At 51.1% G+C, this 24,565-nt stretch overlaps 1 protein-coding gene across 3 annotated transcripts in view; it reads left to right on the forward strand.

Annotated features, from left to right (window-relative positions):
* Window positions 1-24,565, forward strand: part of TENM2 (teneurin transmembrane protein 2) — a 1,118,865-nt gene that overhangs the window by 1,023,030 nt on the left and 71,270 nt on the right. For all 3 annotated transcript variants that reach the window (XM_066273223.1, XM_066273224.1, XM_066273225.1), the window contains one exon: window positions 23,469-23,679. In XM_066273223.1, coding sequence (XP_066129320.1) covers window positions 23,469-23,679 — 211 coding nt within the window. The remainder of the gene's footprint in view (window positions 1-23,468; window positions 23,680-24,565) is intronic.

A 24,565-nucleotide genomic window follows, 5' to 3' on the forward strand; every position in this document is an offset into this window, starting at 1 on the left:
TTTATAGATCCAATGTAGCTCACAGAGGCCCCATTCATTCATTTACCTTCCAGAAACAGAACTGAAATAGAAGGCATTGAAATTCTTTTTTTTTTTTTTAATGAGGCGAGACAAAACTCCATCATGCATTTTTTTTTTCCCCCCAGAGGGTGAGAGTAAAAAATCGCACTACTTTCCCTGGTAAGGTTCACGGTTTTTGCTCCTGGCCCCCGGTGACTTCACTGAGCACAGCAGTTGCTAACAGATCAGCTCCCTCCTGGTCCGCACAAAGCCGCTGTCCTGGCCTCCATCACTCTCCTGGGAGTTCAGTGGGTGTCAGCAGCTGAGCCAGGGGCTGGAATGCTGCTCAGCGGGGAGGGGGACTCGGTGTCCCCCGAAGAAGCCTTGCACAGCCCACGTCCCTCTCTGCCCACCCTGCCCCTGGCCCAGGCTCCCACCAGGAGAGAACCAAACTCGAAGCGGTAGAGTGGCAGGAGGTGCAGCAGGACTTCCAGGCCACCCAGCCAGCCCAGGTTAGGGTCCCTCCTGGCCGTCAGAGCCCCAGCCTCAGAAAAGCAGGGCACAAAAGCACATGAGGCAGTGATTATGCTAAAGACAATAATGGCCTTGTTACGGGGAACTATTAAAGTGAAACTCCCAAGGAAGTAATTAACGGCCCAGGGGGAAAAAAAAAAAAAAAGCTCCCTGCAGTGTTTATAAAAAGAAACTCCCAGTGAATTCAGAGTTGCTTATGTCAGGTGAGATGTAGAGGCAGGATTCTCTTTCACCTGGCATAAGCAATTCACAGTTAACTGGGTTCTGTTTTTGGAGGAGATTCCTCTGTGCAGAGTATCTTTATTTTTATGGCTAATTACTTCCCTAGGAGGCGTGCTAAGCGCTCTGCTGGTTAGTGATAAATATTAAAGCTACTCCTATCTACTCCAGATCGGAACCTGCAGCATACAGAACTTGATCGCTTTTTGTTTGTTTGGTTGGTTGGCCATTTTGGGTCGTCAAGGGATGGGAGTCCTGCCCCAGGCTCTCTGTCCTGCTTTGGGAATTCTCAGCGTTTCTAACCCAGGCCGTGGGTCCGAGCAGGCACGCAGGTCGAGCAAGTGAGCAGGACCCCGGGGCAGCTGCAGTGGACCCATCTCTTATAAACCTCATGAGTAGGAAACACCAGAGAGCTCTCTTCCAAAGTGAGCTGAAGGAGTCAAATCATCTGTCAATCTGGGAACACTCTACCTTTAAAAAAAAAAAACAAAAAAAAAAAAAACGATTTCAGTTTAAAGCGCTAGATAGAGATACAAACACAAAGGTAGATACAGAAGCCGGGAGCAGCCTTTCAACCTGGGCTCCTCGGTGAGAGAGCGAAGCCCTGGTGTTTTTTTACCTGCTAGTAGTTCTGAAACGTTAGCCTGCAGCAAAACCACCTAGAGGGTTTGATGAAACACGGATTGCTAAGCCCCTACCCCCCAGAATTTCTTATTCCGGGCCTCTAGGGTGGGATGCCGGAATTTGAATTTCAAGTACATTTCCAGGTGACGCCCCATGCAGGTTCATTCTGAGAACCACTCTCCTCAGACATCCATTATACGGACTGAATTAACCGCTCTCCTATGCATCTGAGTGATACGAAGCTAAGTGCCTTCCGTGGGCAACTTGAGAAAATTTTCACTCAAATGTTTTCTGCCGTCGGTGGTGCTTAGATGAGAAAACCCCATTGGAAAGAGCTGCATTGCAAGTATCCCACAAAAACAACGTATGCGGCTTTTCTACCTTCTTACCCTCCGTCACTTTCAAAGCCTCCCAACGCCCCCGGCCGAGGGACCACTAGCTTCACCTGCCACAGCCCCTGCAGAAGAAGCAGAAATGGTTCAGACAGATGTGCTGGCAGGCAGGGTGGCTGCCTTTTTAATCGTGAGAGAGCCACAGGTGAACTGCTCACCCCAATTTGAAAAAGCAGCGGCTCAAAGAAATATTTTTGCTTACAGAAGACAAATACCAGCTCATTAAAGTCTGGGAATACACACAACATGTGCACCGAGTGACAGGCAAATAATATTTAATTATCACCACCAAGACAGAGGTGTGAGATTTAGCTCGTCACAGCCAGGGGGGTAGGAGAAAGGGTGCAGATTCCCGCTAAAAGTGGGAGCCGCGAGGTGGGGAGGTGTTGTGAGACCGTCTGCCCTGGAAAGACAGCCCCTACTCCTTCCCCACACCCCTTTACCACCCTGAACTGAAGCGCCCCAGCGCTCTGTCTATACAAAGCCCAGTTCCTATCAGTTCAAGCCCGCCTGGCAGTCTGCCTGCCGTTCCCACAGACTCGTGGCAGACGCCCTCTCTTCGGTCTGTGGGCGGAGCCCGGAGGTAGAGGGCGGGTAGGAGAAAGCCCTTCCTGAGCCGAGCTTGTCCACCAGTCACCATTGCGTTATGTCCCTTCCTAGGGTGCTAGGAGCTTCGTTCCACTCTGTTCTGCTTCGACACAGAAATGAGACTGCTCCTGCCACTTCCTTGTTTTCTGAATCGGCGACACTAATAACATGGTGAAGAGCCCAGAATCAGGAGTCAGTCTTCATGTCCCACTCCTGCACGTCACTGTAACGTCACTGTACTCCTCAAAGTCTCGGTTTTCTTGTCTGTAGGTAGGCTTGAGGATGCCGCCTCCTTAAGCAGGCAGGGGTGACATCACAGCGAGAAGATGCATGCCATACGTTTCTCAAGGCGCCTGGCTCACTCGATGCCCTCAGGTGTCGGCCTCTGCTAGCAGGAACGTTATTAAGCTATGGTGTTATATTCTAGAACAAATGCTGAACCCACCACATAACCCACAGTGCTTAACCACTTGGCTTTAACCAGTTCCCATCAACCTTCGGGATTGTACAACCACACTGGAGAGAGAGCTGGTTTAAAAGTTCAATTTATTATCAGATATGGGATCCAGGAATCTGCATTTTGACTAACCACCCCGGAGAATTCTGACGTAGGTGGTCTGCAGACCATGTTTTGAGGAAAATGTGTTTAAACAATGGTTCCCCTGAGTGGGCTGACCCAGCTCAATATCATAGTGCCTATGCCCGAAATGCCTACCCCTAGAATTCCCAGGATGCAGAGGAGTGAAGTGAGAAGAGGGGAATTTTATTTCAAGGAGAAATGGGTTATTGAGAACACTGTGAACATATTTTCATGTTTACTTCCTGAGTGAGCGACTTGAGTGTATTTTAGAAGTGATCTGCATTCCTAATTGGAGAGGTGAATGATGTTTTCAAATTTAAAAAGCATTTAACTCTCTGTCCTTAGGTGTGAATCCACCCATCCTCCCATTCCTGATCCATCCATCCTTTATCCATCCATCCTTCCTTCATCCATGCTTCCTTCATCCATGCTTCCTTCATCCTTCATTTTTCCATCCATCCATCCTTCATCTTCCTATCCTTCCTTCACCCATCAATCCATCCATTCATCCATCCTTCATCCATCCATCCATCCATCCATCCTTCATCTTCCCGTCCTTCCTTCACCTATCCATCATCCTTCCTTCATCCATCCATCCTTCCTTCATCTAGCCTTCATCATCCATCCATCTTCATCTGCCCATCCTTCCTTCACCTATCCATCCTTCCTCCACCTATCCATCCTTCCTCCATCCATCCTTCCTTCACCTATCCATCCTTCCTCCATCCATCCATCCATCCATCCATCCGTCCTTCACTTATGCATCCATCCTTCACCCATCCATCCTTCCTTCACCCATCTTTCACATATCCTTCACCCATCCTTCACCCATTCCTACCCATCCATCCTTCACCCATTCATTCTTCCGTCATTCATCCATCCATTCATCCATCCATTAGCTATTTATTCATAGTTTAGCAAACATTTGTTGAGTTTACTAAGTGTTAGACATTGGAAATAGGCCTTTGGTAATACTAAGACAAATATGACACATATCTGCAAAAAGCTCACAGCCATCCAAAAGAGAGGATGTATAAACGTGCTGTTATTATTCTTGTTGAAATCCTATGTGTGAGGCACGATGGGAGTGAAATACAGTGGTACCTTGAGATACGAACAGACCAACATACGAATATTTTAAGATACAAGATGTGACTTGGTCCCTATTTTTGTTCGAGATCCGAACAAAAAATTCTGAGATACGTGTTGTGATTCGGGAAGCTGCCGCTAGTTGGCACGTTGACACACGGGTCCAGTATCAGCAGTTTGATATACGAGTTGACTGACTTACAAGCTCGGTTACAGAATGAATTAAATTCGTATCTCAAGGTACCACTGTACCTTAATTTCAGTAGGACTGTAAGGAAGCAAGTATGGAGGGGGAGTGTTGGCCTCAGGGCATGAGAGAGAGCCCATCACAGTGTTGAGCCCAGGGTCTTCAGCCTGTCTCTCTGGAAGGCCCTCAGAATCACAGATCTGTATAATCAGTGATCCCTGGTGAGGACCCTTCTGTCCACCAGCAGGTTCCACATTTCTCTCCCTAAACTAAGGACTCCACTCAGGTTGCTCTTCAGAACTGCATTTCCCAGCCCACCTCCATCTGGGAGGCGTGGTTCCTTGTTTTGCTCCAAAGGAAGCCGCCTTGGATTGAGATGCAGATGCTGGCCTGAGCTCCAGGCACTCTGGCCAGGTCTCCGTGAGCAGGAATACCACTGGAGTCTGTCCAGCGCACTTGGAACAGATGAATCCCTCCCCTCGCCCACTGCCTCCTCCCTGCCCTCCCCACCCCATAACCAACCAGATTGGTTTGACATGACTCAGGGATGCTATTCCGGCATTTATCTCAGTTGTTAATTAATAACTCACCTTGTCTGTGCCTCGAGCAGAGCCAAGCTCAGGACTTCAGGGACTGTGGAAGAGTTATGGCTCTCAAGTCCAGACGTCTCATTCCCTCGTCCAATGAGAGATAAAGCTTGGTGGGCCCATTGTAAATGCCTTGATTAATGTGTGCAAATCATGTTGATGGATTGGTTGGGTGGGGGAACAGCTTAAAAGCACAACATTGCTCTATTAATTGGGTTGGATTGAGGATTCCCTTTGCAGTCCAAAGACCTTGTGGCAAATGTAGCTGGAGCTATAAACAGAGTCCCCAATTAGCAACCAGAGAGGAAAGCAATGTATCTAATGCTTCGGAAGAGAACTTGGCCTTGGGGCCTCTGCCGGCTGGCCAGGCGCTGGTCTCCATTCTTTGAGAGAGAGGCAGAATGAGCTCCGCCTGAAACCCTAGTGGCCCACGTGGCAACAGGCTGCTGAAAGCTTTCTGGATCTTTCCATTGAAAAAAAATCTTTGACTTTCTGGCCATATCTGAATAGAGAACCTTCTGTTTAAGAAACTAAGGGCTGCCTGACCAGGCGGTGGCGCAGTGGATAGACCGTCGAACTGGGATGTGGAGGACCCAGGTTCGAGACCCCGAGGATGCCTGCTCGAGCGCGGGCTCATCTGGTTTGAGCAAAGATCATCAGCTTGGACCCAAGGTCACTGGCTTGAGCAAGGGGTCACTCACTCTGCTGTAGCCCCCCCCCCAGTCAAGGCACATATGAGAAAGCAATCAATGAACAACTAAGGTGTCACAACAAAAAACTGATCATTGATGCTTCTCATCTCTCTCTGTTCCTGTCTGTCTGTCCCTATCTATCCCTCTCTCTGACCTCTAATTCTCTCTCTGTCTCTGTAAAAGAGAAAGGAAAGGAAAGGAAAGGAAAGGGGAAAGGGGAAAGGGAAAGGAACTAAGGGCTGGAGTTCAGTTTTCCTTTATTCTTTTTTTTTCTCCTTCATCATTTATCATTGCTATACCCTCCTCGACACCTCCCCCCAGTTTTCTTTCATTCTCTGGAGATTTAAAAATATGTAGAATCCATTTTCTTTGCATATGAAGACTATAACCAGTAGGTTTTTGAGGGCTTACCTGCACCGAACACAGTGCCAAGCTTAATACGCAGGGGGGTGATGGGAACGGGCAGTCGGTGGGTCTCTGTGCGGCTGCTCTGCCTCCGCCCTCTCTTCCTCCCACGGCAGCAGGGGGGGGGGGGGACGTTCACACTGTAAATCGGATCATGCTGCGCCCTCCAAGGGTTTCTCATGGAGTTAGAGCCAAACTCAAACGTTTCCCCTCAGCCTAGAGGGCCTTCCGCGAGGCATCCTCTGCCCTCCCCCTCACCTGTCCCCACCGCCCTCTGCAGCAGCTGTGAGCATCCTCTCTGGCCAGCCTCCTGCTGCTCTTAGTGCCGAGGAGGAGAAGGGGGTATGACCGGCTCCTTCTGGTCATTCTCAGTTCTCAGTTCCAGTTCCCGCTCCCCAAAGAGGCCTGTCTTGGCCTATAAAGTCCTTCTGTGTCTCTCTCCCATCACAGCAACGACACACTCCTAACTTAGTCCCTCTGTCTCTCTCCTGTGCTGTCTGTTCCTTCGCGCCAGACGTCAGTTCCGGGAGTCTAGCTCGCTGTAGGTTTTACAGCTCACAGGAAGGGATGCAGAGGCTCAGGAAGGCAACGCGCAGACTAGGTTTTCAGCTCACCACGGTGGTATACACACTGTGTGTCTCCCTGAGAGCAGCTGCCTGTTTCTCTAAGCCATTCATGAAATTTGGGAGCTGTTTCCGAAGAAGGTTCCAACAAGTTTAGAATCGATGTTGTTGCAAAGAGGCCTTGAGGGGGTAGGGGGGATCACCTCAAAGATAAGACAGAAAACCTTTCCCCAATAAACTTACCTGACCACGGAATTTTTTTTTTAAAGTAAAGCGTGTTTAAAGTTTGTGAGTTGACCTAACATCACGCCTTCCGTTTTTATTAATCCAGTCTTTAGTAGTGTAAATGGTTAGTAAGGGTCTCTTAAGGGAGTATATTTCTTCCCTGATTAGATAAGAAATCAAATAGTCATCATAAAATTATAATCAATGTGTATCATCTACACCCCCAAAAAAAAATCTTAATAATTTAAATCATTATGGGCTTATTTTAAGGAGTTAAAGGATCAACACACAGACTTTGGTGGCGAAGAGATGACATTCATATCATCGCTGTGTTTGCCTTGGCCAGAGACACTGCCTTGATGTTGAAAAGTACCCTCTTGGTTTCTGTCAGACCAGCCCTTGAATGAAGGCTCAAGGGCCTTGGTGCCATGATTAGCTCTGTTGCTCCCACAGTCCTCTCCTGGGTCCAAATCAGTGGTTCTCTTCCAAGGGCATTTTTGCCCTCCAGGGGACGTTGGCAATGAATGACGGGAGGTATTTTACGAGTCACTATGGGGGTGCCAGGGGAAGTGCTACTGGCGTCTAGTAGCTGGAGGCCTCGGACACTGCTAAGTATCTTAACGCGCACAGCACAGCCCCCCAGCCAGGAATGATAGAGCCCAAAGTGCCAGTGACACCGAGGCTGAGAAACCTGGGGCTGACGTGGACACTTTCCAGGAACACACGTGAAGGGTTTGGGTGGCCCCAGAATAGGGAGTGTCCTCTGACTTGACATCAAAGGACGTGAGGTCAAAAGCCTGATGCATGCACCACTTCCTAGGGGCCAGGCCTGTGCTGAGACCATCCCCACAGTGCTCAAATAAATCATGACCGTGGCCCACAAAGACCCTCAGAGCCTCTGTGATCCTTTACGTAAAAGCAGAAATGAAGGTCCAGAGAGGTGAAGTGGCTTACCCAGATTCCGCAGCTGAACCGTAGACATGCCAGGAGTTAGAACCCAGGTCAAGCACCCCCCCACCCCCGGTGGGCTGCTCACGGTGCTTGAGTGTCAGCCCGGGATCAGAGCACGGCCCACCAGAGTGCTCAACGCCCTCAGCCCCTCGCAAAACACAAATCCTGCCGCATTCTGAAAAATAGCATTGGCATGAGCATTTTATCCCCGTTTTGAGTAATGCACTTTTGCCACAAAGTGCTTATGCATGGGGATGTCGGGGGGGGTTCGCTGGAGCAGTTGGGCTTTAAATCGCCAGGCGTTCTCCACAGCACAGCAGGAACAGCTGCCCAGGGCCCGACTGGGGAAAAGTCCTTCGACTTTTCGTCTTCTCAGCCAAGAGCTCTGGGGGATTGGAGAGGAGCCAGCACAGTGTGGCCAAATGTTTCCAAAGAAAACAGTGAGGTATCCCCCAACGCTCTGCGCTGCCTCTCCCGCACTCACCGCAGAGACCGAACTTTTCCACGGGACTGTCTCCCTTGTCCAGTCCTCGAGCTATGTCATCATCGGTCTGCCCACCCCGCTGACTGGAGCTCTCTGGCCACACACACCAAGGGACACGACCTCTTCCATTTATGATATCATGAAGTCCACCAGGAGGTCAGATGCAGAAAGGCCAAAATATAGAGTCCCCAGCAGACTACAACTCCCAGAGAGGGAAAGTGACTTCTTCAAGGCCAAATAGCAGAGCAGGACCGATCTGGGCTGGAGGCCTGGTTTCCTGGCTCTAAATCTAATACCGTGGTACCTTGAGATACGAATTTAATTCATTCTTTAACAGAGCTTGTAAGAGCTCATAAGTCAGTGAACTCGTATATCAAACTGCTGATACTGGACCCGTGTGCCAACACGCCAACTAGCAGCAGCTTCCCGAATCACGACTCGTATCTCAGAATTTTGCTCGGATCTCGAACAAAAATACAGACCGAGTCGCAGCTCGTATCTTAAAAAATGTGTATGTTGGTCTGTTCGTCTCTCGGGGTACCACTGTCCCCCTTTCTCCACGCCATGCCGACCCCAGAGGGACCCAGTCAGCTCCAGAGGATGGGTGCCTGGCATTACTGGTTTGATCCAAGACCTATCCCTAGCCCAGGACCTAGAGGAGGCTGAGTTGAGGCACCCGTACACCTGAGAGTGAGCACCTTCTCTGCGTGGTCACCCGGGGTGAGCCTCCCTCTGCTCACCCTCGTCCCGCCCCTGCTCAGACCTCCTGTGAGTGATGGTGAGGGCAGCAAACAGCTCCTCCCACACCAGCCACCCTCCAAAATCATGTGTTCGTTCAGCGAATACATGCTGAGCCTCTAGCCTGTGTGCACGAAGGAGATTCAAACAGCGCCCACGAAGAATCCCAGGTCAGGTGGTGACATCCAGGAAACCAGCCCGACACAGCCCTGTCCTCTGGGTCCAGGGAAGCAGTAAGGCCGAGGGGTGACGGTGGCCGGGAGGAGGGGCAGGCAGGTCAGGCTGGAGTTTTGAAAGCCACAGAGGAATTAGATAAAGAAAGAGGGGAGGGCATTATGGGCAAAGAACAGGGCAAAGGCACAGAGACGAGAGAGAGCAGCGTGTATTTGGGGGCCTCCGACAAGGTGGGTGCGCGATGCTGCTGTGCCGTGCGGAGCGTAGAGCAGGATGAGGCCGGGGCAGCAGGTCTGGCCAGTGCTGTGCTGACCCGGGGACAGTCTGCCCCAGGGCTTTCCTTTGCCTCGGGCGCTAAAATGGCAAGCACACCTCCTTCCTCAGACGGAAGGCTGGCATATCTGCTTGAGTTATTCCTGAACACACACACGCTGACAGCAGGGAAGGAGGAGTGGCCTCCCTGTGTGTGCCGTCCCTTGCAGGGGGGCATTCCTTCCCCCTGGGGTGGGAGGAGACAGCCTGGCAGGGTGGGAAAGAGGCTTTGGAGTCAGCGAGCTCTGGGTTGGCGTCCCGGCTCGTCCCCTGTTCAGAGTCTAAAGGGATGTCCAGAGAGTCAGGGCAAGGGGAATCTCTGGAGAAGGCAGAAGACAGAAAGGGGACCCCACTGTCCCTGGAGCAAGCCTCTCCTACTCTTATCTTGCTCACAGAGCATCTAGCGCAGGGAGAGCAGAGCCAGGGGGAACATTCCAGCCCACCTTGCTCCACCCCCAGGCTTGGTGCCGCACCAGTGCCATCTCTTTCTGTTTGTTTGTCTATTTGTTTCTTGGTTTGTTTGTTTTGGGAGAAAGGGGGGGGGGGGGTGACAGACAGGGACAGACAGGAAGGGAGCGAGATGAGAAGCATCAACTCATAGTTGTGACGCCTTAGTTGTTAATTGATTGCTTTCTCAGCTGCACCTTGAGCAGGGGTGGGAGCTCCAGCTGAGCTGGTGACCCCTTGCTCAAGCCAGCGACCCTGCGCTCAAGCCGGTGAGCCTGAGCTCAAGCCGGCCACCTCGCAGTTTTGAACCTGGGTCCTCAGCATCCCAGACTGACTCTCTGTCCACTGCGCCACTGCCTGTGCAAGAGGCAGGCAGTGCCGTCTCTTCCTGACGATCACCCGAGCGGTCATTCCCGGGGTCTGTCACGTGCTGCCTTTGTGCGTGTTGCCGCAATGATCTGTGGACGCGCCCTTGTCCAGCCCCTCCATTCTCCATCCTAACCACGAAGGCCATGATTTCTTAATGACTTTCCGCCTCCACCCAGAGCATGCCACCAGCTCTGCTGGGCTGAACTGTTAGTCCTCCAGCTTCTAGTCCTCACAGAGCGGTCAGAAGAATCTTTGCAAAAGTCAGACCGTGTCACACCGCTTGCTCAGACCTTCCCAGGGCGTCCCACCTCCCACAGAATGGCATCCGGGTGGCACCAGGGGCCTCCCGTGCTCTGTGCGAGTGGCTCCCTGCTTCCGCTCTGATCTGATTTCTTCCCTCTGTCCCTTTTCCTCACTCAAGCCCAACATCCCCCATCTTATTGTTCCTGTCACTCACACAGTACATTCCCATGCTGGGTGTTTGCCCCTGCTGTTCCCTCTGCCCAGAATGCTCTTCCCCCAGGTGTTTCCATGATTTGTTTCCTCATTTCATTTACGCTTCTACTCAAACATCGCTCAGAGATGCTATGCGCCCCTCCCCCCAACTCCCATCTAAAGCAGCAGATCGCCTGCTCCATCCCTCTCCAACCCTTTGCCCTGGCTTACTTTCTTTCAAAACACTTATTTCCCTCTCAGTGTCTTTTATACGTTTATTTTTTTAATTGTCTATCTCCCCTCTCCAGTCTGGGTCCACAGCCGCAGGCTCCCAGGGTCCCTCTCTGTCTCCTCCGGCGGCGCATTATTAGATGAATTGAATGAATGGAACCTTTAGTGAGAAGTATCCAGAAGAGGAAGCAATTGTCTTTTATTCAATAGATGATTTTAGGAGGAATAAGTTTCATTTTAAAATTTAGATAGACACACGCATGCAGACAGTGACACCCGAGTCGCTGTATACCACGGACATTATTTTATTAATGCAGAGAGAGCCCAGATGTCAGACACATTATTTCTGTTTCGGTAAGACGTGGACACATGGTTACGCAGCTTTTCATCTCCACTGTCAGCCCCGCTCGGCCTGTCCACCCGCTTCCTCTGGGCTGATGGCAGTCCGCACTCCAGCTCGTAATCGTCCTCCCAGATGAGAGGACTGGCAGGAAGGGCCCGCCGAGCGTTGCTGCTGAGCCGACCCAGGCCTCCCAGACAGTGGCTTGCTTGGCGAGGTACGGAGCGGTCGGGAAGATCGGCAGGTCCGAGCCTGGTCTCCGCCACTCGTAAGCAGCTGCCCGGCCTTCTCAAGTAACGTGACCTCTCCCTGACTTGGTTTCCCCATCTATAAAGCCAGAGTGAACAGATGGGTACCATACGCGAGGTGCTTTGGCCTGAAATATATTTAATCTTCCATAACCACCCTGTAAAGCTAGTATTATTATTCTCACTCTATTGAGGAGGACACTGAGGCTCAGAGAGGCCAAGTAACTAGCCCAAGGCCACACAGCTAGTGTGTTGCAGACCTCCAGATCCTGGGATCCTACTTGGCAGTACAATACTGGCCCCTACTCCACGTGAAGATTAGATGGGAAAGCCGCCAGGGAGTGCTGAGCACGGTGGCTGCATCATGGCTGTGGCCACGTTTAGGAATTAGGACTTCTGACTTCCCCAGTCCAACAGGACGCGCGCCTGATCGCCGAGTCCGGCCCCTTCTCCCGGTTGGCCGCCTGGGCTATCTCCTTATGCAGCAGGAGGACAGGCAATGTACCCCCTGCTCACTCCCTCAGCTCCGGGGCCGGCACCCACCTCCCCCCGAGAGGCAGAGTCTCTCCTCAAGCAGAACGTAGCTGTTCTGCCTTGCTGCTCGAGGTGGTGACAGTCCCTCTCTTTCTGAGGGGCCCATCAAGTCACCGTCTGGCACCCCACCAGGCTGCGGCGGCCTGCCACGCTGGACTTCACTGGCCGCGGCTTGCTTCTGTCTGACCTGTCAGCGGGCCCTTTGACACGGAGGTTGATGGGGGTGGGGGAGGGGTAGACCCGGGCTGCCAGAGGCCAGAAACGGTGGGCAGTGGGCGAGCATTTGGGGAAATCAGTGGCTGAGATCAGAGGCCCCTGCTCTCTGTTGTCACTGGTTTTCGTAACAGAAAAGGAGGGAGACAGCAGCCACCAAGATAGAAATAAATCCCCCGGGTACAAAACACATGGCCCTAGGCTCACAAGGGGGAGGCAGTGCCTCAGAGGCCTGTCAGGGAATGCCCAAGGTGGGAAAGCGGGATCAAGGGGATCATCATTTCTGGAGGCTCCCTCTGGTTTGGGGAGAGACAGCGGTGGGGGTGGGGCTGGAGGAATAAGGAATTTGAGAAGCGAAGCTGTTCTCTGAATCCTCGGCATTCCCCGCTCAGTGCCCGCTGTGACTGACAGGGTACCTTTACGTATAGGGCTGCGGTCACTGCAGCCTCCTAGGAAGAAGCGAAGGCAGAAGCCAAGACGGCAGGCTTCAGAGGTAGACAGCCTGGGGGTGAATTATCCCCCCCTTCAGTTACTAGCTGTGTGATTGCAGGGAAGGCCCTCAACCTCTCTGAGCCTCCGTTTCTTCACCGGCAAAACAGCAATCATGGAACCCACCTCGAAGGGTTCCAGGGGATGACGGCTGGGTGAGAATGCAAGGGCCAGGCTACAGCAGCACAGAGGGACGTAGGCAGCAGGAGGGTTTGGTGGAGGGTGAGTCGGCCCAGTGGTGACCCTGCCTGAGTCAGAAGCAGGAGCTGGGGCGGAGGACCGGCTACAACATTCGGCATCCCAGTTTTCCAAAGAGCAAACCCACCCTGCAGCGTGCGCTGAAATTGCTCCTCTCCCGTGTGACACAGGCCTGCCTTAGAGAGAAGAGGTGGGCTCAGGCACCAAGCGTGGCGCACTTTCGGGCACGACGGCTCCTGGGTGGTGGCCATTCAGAACGTTTCAGAGCGACAGGCCTTACATGGCAGCGTCACGCAGGACCTGGCTCCCGAGTGCCCGGCCCCACCATGTAGAAGCTGTGTGTGGTCTTAGGCGAGTTGTTTAATCTCTCTCACAGTGGCCCGTTTCTCTTCTGTAAACAAAGGTGCTAATGAGGCCTGGAATGCTGGTGGCGATTTAGTGAGGGGAGGCACGCTTGCCAGCTCCTGGCACCTCGCGAGCTCTGCGTAGGCGCCAGCCGCTAGCTCGCATTAGACACGGTTGCCGTTAATGCTTCATCGTCCTACGGACCCCCGGGGTGCCATCACCTAGTACAGGGTCCCTATGCTGAAACGCATGGGCTTGAGGAAGCACTGGGAACCCAAGGACCAGGTCTCTGAGCTGACGGACAAGCGGTGATGATGTGGTACATGTCGGGCCCAGTCACCTAAAAGCCTGCGTGTTGTCTATAGAAAGGCCACTCAAACATAGGGCTGCTGCTTGGGACTACTGAGTAAATAAAGGTCTGGCGGGTCCTTTCAGGGATAGAGTCCCCAAACATGCAGCCCTGTGTTCTCAGGAAGTGCTTGCCAACCTGTACTGCACTAGGCTATGGGAGGGCGATGCTCTGAACCAAACAGGCTCCACGGTCCACCGCAATGTGAGATTCAGAATGCGAATCCGCACATCAAAGGCCCCGAGAAGTCCTGCTGTGCAGAACCCAGTTTAACTGTTTCACCAGCATCTCCCAGATTGTATTAGACCACAGGTCCTCCTGTCTCACCCCCATTGCTATGTTTCAGGGAGCCCCTACGAAGATCCCCCAGGACAAATGGTTTGGAAAAGCTGCTGTCAGCCGTCAGGGTCAGATGAACCGCCCTGGATATCGGAAGGGTATTTTACAGAATTCAGAGCCGGGGGTCTTGAGTTTTGGTGAGCAAAATCAAGGACTCATCCAGGAGTCTTCTTGGAAACAGAGCCCCAGTTTCCACGCTGAGGAATTCAGGAGGTGTGGGGGACAGCAGGAGGGGGCATGTTAACAGCCTGAGGCAGGGCATGAGGTCAGGGAGCACACCTCAGCCCACGGCAGTTTAGTGCCTGACTTCCGGAAGGCCGGGCTCGGAACAGCGGTGCGCTCCTCACCTGGGAGCTTGTAAGAAACGCAGGGTCTCAGGCCCCACCTTAAAACCACAAAATTAAAATCGATATTTTGCCAGGGTCCCTGGTGATGAGGGTGCTGGTTGGAATGTCAAAAGTGTTTGTTTAAAAGGTTTCTGTTGATGGTATTTGTTTCTGTTTTGTTGTTTGTTTGGGGTGTTGGTGAAAAACTATTCAGAAACAAAACTGAACATAGTCTGTCTGAACAAGCTCATTGTCATCAAATTTCTACCATTCCTCATCCGGGGCTCCCTGCATGCCTATGGGGTTGACCAGATGCCCCAGTAAGTTCAAGCTAAGGCTAGAATCATAACAATTAGGGAGAAGTCTTATCTGGATTATATCCCTGCCTTTGGTAACAGTGCCTGAGTGTGCCCAGTAGCCTTTGCTTTCTCTCCCACATTCATCCTGAAAAGTAGGAAAGCCAGCACAACAGTCCTCAGCGGGGCCTCCGCTCTGCCAGGTCTCCAGTGGGACATGATTGATCTTCCCTTACTAAGTCATCAGAAAAGCCAGAAGGAGCTTTGGGGCCAGGATCTCTGGCCTTGGGACTCAGAAACTGACAAAGAGAGTTGGCAAGGAGCAAGAGGAAAACTTCCAACAGGCCTTTCAGAAGGAGCTCAGATACAGTTCCCCTTCTTGCAATATTTAATAATGGTGGTTGTTCCGGGGGAGGGGGGGGGGGGACAGACGCCTGCAGAACTATGGTCCATCAGGTAGCCAGGGTATTAATGGCAGGTGAAACCTTCCAAATGAGCACCCTGTCAGCCAATCTATTGCTTTAAAAAGGTTGGCAATGCGGGAGACCTGAGAGAGGCGATGAAGAACTAATCTCATATTGCCAAGTTAAATCAAGTCAGCCTTGCCCAGTCCTTTCACTTGTTAGTTACATCAAGCCAGAATACTTTCAATTACCCCTCACTTCCAGCTTGTCAGCAGGCAGGCGCCGGGTAAAATGCAGACGGAACCGTGCCCTTCCCTGGTGGCGAGCTGGAAACACCGTTAAGAGTAGCCTCCACTTCCGGAGCCCTTCCTCCGGCTGAGTGCCGTGTCTCCAGCATCCCTGTGATCTTTGGGGCAGTGGGTACAATGAAGCCCACTCTGTAGCTGGGGAAACTACAGGAGTCGCACGAGGTCAGTCCCTTGCCAGAGTCGCACAGCTAATGAATAATAGAGCAGGTTTTACAACCAGAGCGTCCTGACTCGGATTCTTTTGCTACTTGTCTGACTGCGCCAAGAGCCCAGTGCGACCCTGGGCATGTGGCCCTGAGCTTTGCAGTGCCCTCCTCGGTGTTTCCCAAGTGCCTCTCCAATGGCAGGGACAGGCCAGGGTCAGCAATGCCGTCTGGGAGGGGCACCCCAGCCCAGACGAGGACCCATCTGAGCCCTGGTCCCCTTTCAAGCTGTTCTCTGACCCTCTACCATCCCTCACTCTCATCCTTATGACCAGATGCCCTGAGATGTTTAGAGATTTCCATCTATGAGATAATCTAAAGGCCCAATACCCAACCGCAATGCCAGAGGGTAGATTGGCCAGTAAATTGCTCCTGCTGGCTGGAGGGGTATTTCTTTTGCAAGATTATCTGAGGTCAGACTGCCAGAACGACACTGATATGCTGATTTGTGCAATCCAAATGGTTTATAATGAGAGAGGCCTGGCAAAAGAGTGTTCATCAGGGGCCCCACACACATTGGGCCTGGTGTCTCAAGAGCTTACCTCAAAATAACTCTCGAGGCAAAACAAACCCTACAGCTGCCATATTTCTTTTTACCCAAAAGCCCTTTATGTCTCTGGCTAAAACTCAGGAGGCTTTGGCCCTTGCCAGCCAGCAGAGTGAAGTGTTCACTCCAGCCCTCAGCGCCCTTACTTCATGAGCAGCACCAGGGCCTCCACCCTCAGCGCCCCTGCTTCATCTCCATCCCAGAGGGTGAGCAGCACAGGGCCCTCCTCCCTCAGTGCCCCTGCTTCATCTCCATCCCAGAGGGTGAGCAGCACAGGGCCCTCCACCCTCAATGCCCTTACTTCATCTCCATCCCAGAGGGCGAGCAGCACCAGGGCCCTCCACCCTCAGTGCCCTTACTTCATCTCCATCCCAGAGGGCGAGCAGCACCAGGGGCCTCCACCCTCAGTGCCCCTGCTTCATCTCCATCCCAGAGGGCAAGCAGCACCAGGGGCCTCCACCCTCAATGCCCTTACTTCATCTCCATCCCAGAGGGCGAGCAGCCCCAGGGGCCTCCCTTCTTGCCCCAGCTTGTTGCTACCTCCCATCTCCCGACTGCTTCATTCGCTGTCTAAATTCCCTGTCATTAACCGATCGCGAAGGTGGCCCTAGTACTCACAGGGTGCATCGCCTGGATGCCCTGTATTTTTCACAGGGAAATGAGAAAACTTGACATGTGCCTCACTCTGTGTGCTGAATAAACCTACATGATGCCAGAGAGACTCGAAAGAAGGAAAGACATAGAAACGACTCAGAGGCCCTTGTCAGGTTACTAGGTGCTCACACTGTTCTAGGTACATTTATGTGGATTATTTTAGTTCATCCTTCCAGGGTTTCTGTGAGGGATTACTATAATCATCACCATCACAACCATCGTAACTATCATAAACATAACCATAACCACCATCACCACCACTGCTACCACCACTGTCACCATCACCACCACCACCACCATCACCATCATCATCGCTGCCACCATCACCACCACCATCACTACCGCCAACGCCATCACCATCACCATCACCACCACCACCACCACCACCATCACTACCACCATCACTACCATCACCGTCACCACCATCACCACCACCACCACCATCACCATCACCACCATCACCATCATCACATTCACTACCACCACTACCACCTCCACCACCACCATCACTACCATCACCGTCACCACCATCACTGTCACCATCACCACCACCACCACCATCACCATCATCACATTCACTACCACCACCACCACCTCCACCACCACCATCACTACCATCACCGTCACCACCATCACTGTCACCATCACCACCACCACCACCATCACCATCACCACCACCACCATCACTACCATCACCGTCACCACCATCACCACCATCACCATCACCACCACCATCATCACATTCACTACCACCATCACCACCTCCACCACCACCATCACTGTCACCATCACTGCCATCACCACCATCACTATCATCACCACCACTACCACCACTACCACCATCACCTCCATCACCACCATCACCACCTCCACCACCACCACCACCAACACTACCATCACCATCACCATCACCACCATCACCACCACCACCACCACCATCACCACCACCACCACCACCATCACCATCACCACCATCACCACCACCACCACCACCACCATCCCCATCACCCTCACCACCATCACCATCACCACCACCACCACCACCATCATCATAGCCACTTTGTAAATGAGTAAGACAGAGCACAGAGAGGTTAATATCTTGCCTAAAGTCTGTCTGTTGGCAAATACATAAAGTACCTAATCTTCAATACGCATCTTGATGAATTTTTATATGTAGATTCACCTGTGTAGTCATGGGAATGAAATGAAGATCTAGAATATTCCTACCACCAACATAGTTTCCATATATTCTTTCCCATCCAGTGCCTCCCCATAGAGGTGGCTACAATTTCTAACTTTCTACTGCTATTGATTAACTTTGCCTGGTCTTGGACACCCTGTAAATGGAGCAGTAAGTGCTCTGTAAAGCCCACATTTTAACCAATCCACTCTATAGCCTCTTGGCCCAATGACTAGGGAAGGCAGATTTGATGGTTGGTGTGGCCTCCTATCAGACCATGATCTAGAAAATAGCAGGGCTTACTTTTAAATCTGAGCTGCTGGCCAGTTCCCAGCCTGGTGCTGTGTGCACACCCTAGCAGAGCTCTCTATGGCACCAAACTGAATTGTTGGCATCAATTTGTGCCACCCTGTCATGAAATGAAACTGAGAAAAGTACATTTAGATGTTTCGCTGAAGCCTTTAATACCCGAGAAAGCCGGAGAGTTCGTGCAGGTTGAAGAGGGAGTCACTTGCATACCAAGCTACAGGGAACAAAAGGCAGGAAAAATTGAACAGAATCCTTCCATCAGAATTCTCCATAAGCTGCACAGTTTACAAAGATCAAAGAGGAAAATAAACGAAATAAACACCCTGTCATTCCTAGAGCCCCTCCTCCCCTCCCTGTGAGAATGATGCAAGGACTCGGGCGACCTTCCCGGACGGAAACGGTGTGCGCGTTTCTGCCAACTCGGAACTAGCCAGACAGTCACGGGGCTTCTCTGCGGCCTCCCCATTTCCCAGTGGGCCTCCTCCCCACGCCCTCGAAGCACAGCTTTACTAGCAAGTGTTCAGTTAAGGCTTTGAGGTTACATCTCTTGAATACTTGGGAGCTCCCAAAAAAATCGAGCAGAGCAAACGAGGCAGAAGCTGGAAACACACGGCTGACGCAAACCTGGAGCCATCCCAGAAGGTCAGTGCCGCCTGTGCCGGCGGTAAACCACTGACGCTCCCCGCTCGACAGGATGGTCCTGAGCAGCCTGCCCTGGGGGGGATGAATTCCTGGGCTCCTTGTTTCTCACCTTGAGCCCTTTCCAGATGCCCACTCCAACCAGCCATGTTCTTTCCCAGTAGACATGTCTTCCAGAGTGGTTACATCTCATGGCCACTCACACAGTTGACGCATCTCCGCTGTCCTGCCTTCCAGCTCTTTTTGGGAAGCAAACATCTCCTTGTTCTGATAAAGAAGACAAAGGGTGATGATCTCAGTGGTTGCTTTTCCTGCTTTTTATCCGAAGCTGCTACTTAGCCACTTGGATAACTTTTTCAGCTTCTTTGACACTCAGTGTTCAGCTCTGTGGGTTGGGTGATATTGGGATAATGGGAATAATAGACAATCACTGAGTACTCACATAACAGGCGCTGCCCCATGCACTATATATATAATATCTGATTTAATCCTCCCTGCAGCACTTTATAACATCATCATCTCCTTCCTCGTGTTGCAAATGAGGAAACTGAGGCACAGAGTAGTTCATTGTCTGAGGTCAGCTGGTCAGTAGTAGCCGATATGATATTCACATCTAGATACCCTGGTCCACAGTCTGCAACTTAAGGGTTACCATATTCTTCTTTGTAAGATTGCCGTGAGGATTTAAATCAAAAATACAAATCCTGTTCAATCTATAGCACTGATTATCGCTGTCAATTATTATTAACTTATCACTGCCTCGAAACAGCATTCTTGCAAAGATTCAACCTACCAAGCACATACCAGTAAATGACTCAAATAAGGAATTATTAATTTTATTTATTTTTGCATCCAGTTTTTAAAAACTAGAGAGTTAAAAACTTGCAGGGAGTTTCTAGTTACTGTAATGCCTACAGTTCATTGAATACATACTATCTGTCAGACTGATATGATATATAGCAATTCTTCTCTTCCCCATCACATAACCCAATGCTACATGCACCATTATAGCTCAGCTTTAAAGGCAAAGAAATCAAGGCGCAACATGGTTGATTATCTTTCTCAGCTCATACAGCCAGGGGCTAGAGATGAGCTTCAAACCCTGATTCCACAGGCCAGGCTCTTTCCTCTGATGCTGTGTGGACTTTTTTTTTTTTTCCTTTTTACCTTGGGAATTCTAATTCAAAGGATTCAATCTAGCACAAACCTGATTCTGCTTCGTGTGCCGGAACTATGGTAGAAGATTCTCTCTGATTTTCTTTATCAAAAGCAATGAAAAGAATGTGCCTTCTCTACCTTTCCCAGAAAGTTTCTCCCCGCCCATCTCTCTGCAATGGCCGCGACAATTAGCGCACGACGTCTGCATGTGGCATGCGGCCAGCGCTGTGAGGTTGTAGGAGTTCTGGCAGAAAGCACCCAGATAAGTCTCATGGCCGCATCACACAGAGCGAAGTAATGAGGACGCGTCGCGTAGACCCAGCACTCCTGGGTCACTCTCCCGTAACTGCTGAATCAGAATCAGGCCCTTTTTGAGGACACTGCAGACCCTCTCACCACCCTCACTATGGGGGGGTGGGGGTGGGACGCAAAAGCAACCAGGGGAACACATAAGGAGGTGGATAAATAAATAACCACCCAACATCGTAGGAGGGCCGTACCGCTCTCCCGCCCCGGTTGAATGGAGATGCCGGCAGCCTCTCGGGTCCTGAACTGGCAATTCCAAGCAGTTTGATTGCCTGCTTGATTGTTTGCAAGATAACTGTGTGATTGTCAGTGACAGGGTAATTTACTGAGGATTGCCGTGTCAGACGCCACGCGAGGGGCTTGCTGGCATAAAGATGCGATGCTCATGACTGACAGGCCACTGGGAGCCTGGAGTGCCAATTTAAAGTTCACAGTGTCGCCTGAAAGTGTGCGGCAGTGGCAGCGTGTAATCACGCAACATGATGAGGTCATCGCAGGCATCACGTATGCTCACGCCTAATAACGGATAGAAGCTTAAACGTGCCATCCCTGGAGCAGGTAGATGTACATAGATAGGAGAACATGACATGCTTTCTCTCTCTCTCTCTTTTTTCTTTTTTTTTTTTGCGTTTGCCATTTGCTATTGCCCATGTGTTTGTAGGACATCTCTTGCTAGACAGGCCTTTGAATAAAAAAAGCCCAGAATACAAATCAACAAAACAGCAGGGGAATTGGAAGTCCGTGCTTTTGAAATGCTCCCGAGTCCAGAATAAGGGGCAGACTTGGGGGTGGAGGGGCTGGGGGAGGAGGATGTTTCGTGCTTAATAGGGAAACCTTGTCTTAGGCTATTATTATCTGAGCCCGCTGAGGTCCTCAATCTGGTTCTATGGAGGGGGTGTTTCCGGGGGGTACGTGCCCCACTTCAGGAGGGAAAGGAGCCGGGAGATGGATGGGTCTCCTCATGGGAAGAGGCGGGTGGCCTTAGAGAAAGCTATAGCCGTAATGACAAGAGGTGTCTTCTCGCCGGAGATGTTTGGGCAGCCGCGGAATGATGCGCGCACTGACCACGTAGCTCCGCGGGGTATTTTTTAATCCGAAGCAGGCACTTCATGGTAGATTCCTTCTGTCTAGAGAAGGTGGTCCATGGAGGATGATGTTAGTTAAAGTCAGAGAACATTGACTTTCTATGTATTTTTTTATTCTGTCAGGGGCTCTGGGATCCGCTGGCCGGTGGGTCTGAACCAGGAGCTGAGCCTTACCCAGCGGCAGCGGCTGCTGCTGCTAAAAGCCTGCAGTGTGTTTTGTGGGTGTGAGATTCGCGGGGCTCCCGGGGGCTCCCGACTCAGCGGGCACATCGGGCTGTGATGTTCAGAGCCTCGACTTTCAAAGTCTCTAAACGCAAAGCGCACCTGCCGGCTCCCCCTCCCGCGTCGCACGGGCATTGATGGGAAATTCCGTGGCTCTTACTTGTGGGAGGAGGCGCAGGAGCAGCATTCATCCGCCCAGCCGCCGTGTGGAGAACGAGAGGCGGTTTTAGCGTCGAAAGCCGAGCGCCACACACGACCTCCTAATTCGTTTGTTTGCTAAAAAGAAAGTAATGCATTAAAATAATTGTACATTAATTGCTAAATTACAGTGGAACTTTGGTGCAATGACATATTTATTTCGATTTTGTTCGCAGAACCAAACGAGAAGGGTAATGCCAAAAAAAATTACACTGTAGTCAATTTAAAGCACACAGCCAGGCCTCTGATTCAGAGTTCCAGGACAAATATTTGTCCAGTCACAGCCCAAGGTTTGAGTGCATGTCTCTGTGATGCTGATTATGGCCCGAAAATGCTTTGATATCTAATCTGAGAGGTGCAAGCAGGCTATTCCCCGAGCTCCCCCACTGTGTTCAGTCTATTCTCAGAAGAGTGAACAAGGGTTGGCCAACTAATTTGTTCTCAAGGAGCATACACTGCCCTAAAGATCCCCATCCTCAGCATTAACGAACAAGTGAAGAATGGGAAACAGTCATATATTCATTCAACAAACATTTGTTCCGTGCCCAATTCTGCGGTTGACACTAAGTGAGGCATGAATGTAGAAATGAATAAGACACTGTTCTTCTCTTGCGAGAGTCGTTTTCCAGGCAGAAAGACATGCGTACAGAGATAATTAATTCCAATACAAGGAAGTTGGCATTAACAACGCTTTCTGAAATTGACTGTGTATTAGAATCATGTAAGAATTATGATTGAAATGCAGGCTCCAGGACCGGCTCCTGGAGACTGCAGCTGGGGAGTCCTGGGGAGGCCCTGGGTCCTCACAGGAGTTTGATGCAGAACCATTCCTGAGAATCTCTGCTTCGGGGATACACAGAACAGGAATACCTAGCCGAGCCAGGGACATCATCAGGAAGGCTTCCTGGAGGAGGAGGCCACACCTAGCATGGGTCTTGAAGGATACGTCATCTGTGTTTCCCCCACAGTATTGTCAGCTCCTTAAGGACAGACGCCATCATCCTTTGTTCTTTGTTCCCTGTGTTATTTCCAGAACATGGATGGCACTCAAACATTTGTTGAATGGTAGACGAGCAAATTAGGAATCGGCCCAGGAGAGGGATAAAGGGGTGGGAATCCAAGCAAGATAATCAGGATGTTCCGAGTCCTGCAGGTATGCGGTAAGGTAGCACCAGAAGCAATTGGGTGAACTCATGGCTTAATTTCGGGGTGCCCGAGCCAAAGCCACTTCCTCACCTTTCCTGGCGAATGTAAGGCTCACCGCACCTGGCTCTCCAGCTGGTCAGAGGAGCCCACACTGGCTTCGAGGGGCAGGGGTGAAGTGCTCTTCTCCATTGAGGAGAGATGCATGCTGATTACTTGTGCCCCCATTGACACAGGACCCTGGGAACTGGCTATGGGTAGATTGTTGTACTGTGTTGTTTTAAAGTAAAGTATATGTTTTTATTCCCAACCGCTCGACAGATACCTGCTTATCACAGAAAAAGTAGAAATTCCAGAAAAGAAAAAATAAAGAGACACGCACTCATCTATTCCCTGGAGATAACCATTTGTCAACATTTTCATTCATTTCCTTTCAGTGTTTTACTTTCAGTCTTCCTTACGCTGGAGTTACACTGGGATCGCTGTGTGACACCTGCCGCGTCAGGCCTTCGGGAAAGGCCAGTGGTCCTCAGGACGAAGGTGTCAGCGTCTCCGAGCGGCTCTGGGCCAGGAGGTCCACTGACGCTGGCTCTGCCTCTGTCCTTCCAGATGGCCTGGTCGACTGCCTGGACCCCGACTGCTGCCTGCAGTCGGCCTGTCAGAACAGCCTGCTGTGCCGGGGGTCCCGGGACCCCCTGGACATCATTCAGCAGGGCCAGACGGACTCGCCCGCCGTGAAGTCCTTCTACGACCGCATCAAGCTCTTGGCAGGCAAAGACAGCACCCACATCATCCCTGGAGACAGCCCCTTCAACAGCAGGTAGGCTTGCTCTGACCTTGCCGGCTCCTGCGGTCTCTGCTTTCCCTCCCTGGGGAGCACGACAAGGTGCCCTGGTTCCTCTGTGGGCCCCATTGGCCTGGAAGGGGGTGCTCTCGGGGGCCGGTTCACAGACGGCCATTTCCCCTGTGTGTGGTCCGGGTCAGTCTCCGGAGCAGAGTCCTGGTCTCTCTGTAGGATTGGGCCACTAAGACCTGCTGGAGACACCTGTTGATTCCCTGGGTTTTAGATCATTTTTATGATCTATTATGTTATGATATTATTGTGTGTTTTTTTAATCTCCCTTTATAATACCTCCACATGGCTTTTGTTTGGCCATTGCTGAAATATTTCATTCAGTGGAGTAGTACCTTGATAGCATAACTTATGCAGACATCTTAGAGTCAAGATGATGGCAATCGGTAGAATTTATTGAGCGCCTATAATGAGCCAGACACCTTATGTAGATCATCTCTAATCCTCACGGCAACCCCATCAATTGTGTCTGCTAATTGCCTACTTTGTGCAAGGCATTATGTCAATCAGTGCATTGTACCTCTCATTCCAAAATGGTGGTGTGGGGCCGAGGCAGGGGGGGGCATTCTCTTGAGCAGGGGTCCCCAAACTTTTTACACAGGGGGCCAGTTCACTATCCCTCAGACCGTTGGAGGGCCGGACTATAAAAAAAAACTATGAACAAATCCCTATGCACACTGCACATATCTTATTTTAAAGTAAAAAAAAAAAAGGAACAAATACAATATTTAAAATAAAGAACAAGTAAATTTAAATCAACAAACTGACCAGTATTTCAATGGGAACTATGGACCTGCTTTTGGCTAATGAGATGGTCAATGTGCTCCTCTCACTGACCACCAATGAAAGAGGT

This window comes from Saccopteryx bilineata, chromosome 4 (assembly GCF_036850765.1).
Source record: "Saccopteryx bilineata isolate mSacBil1 chromosome 4, mSacBil1_pri_phased_curated, whole genome shotgun sequence".
In the NCBI taxonomy this organism is placed as follows: Eukaryota; Metazoa; Chordata; class Mammalia; order Chiroptera; family Emballonuridae; genus Saccopteryx; species Saccopteryx bilineata.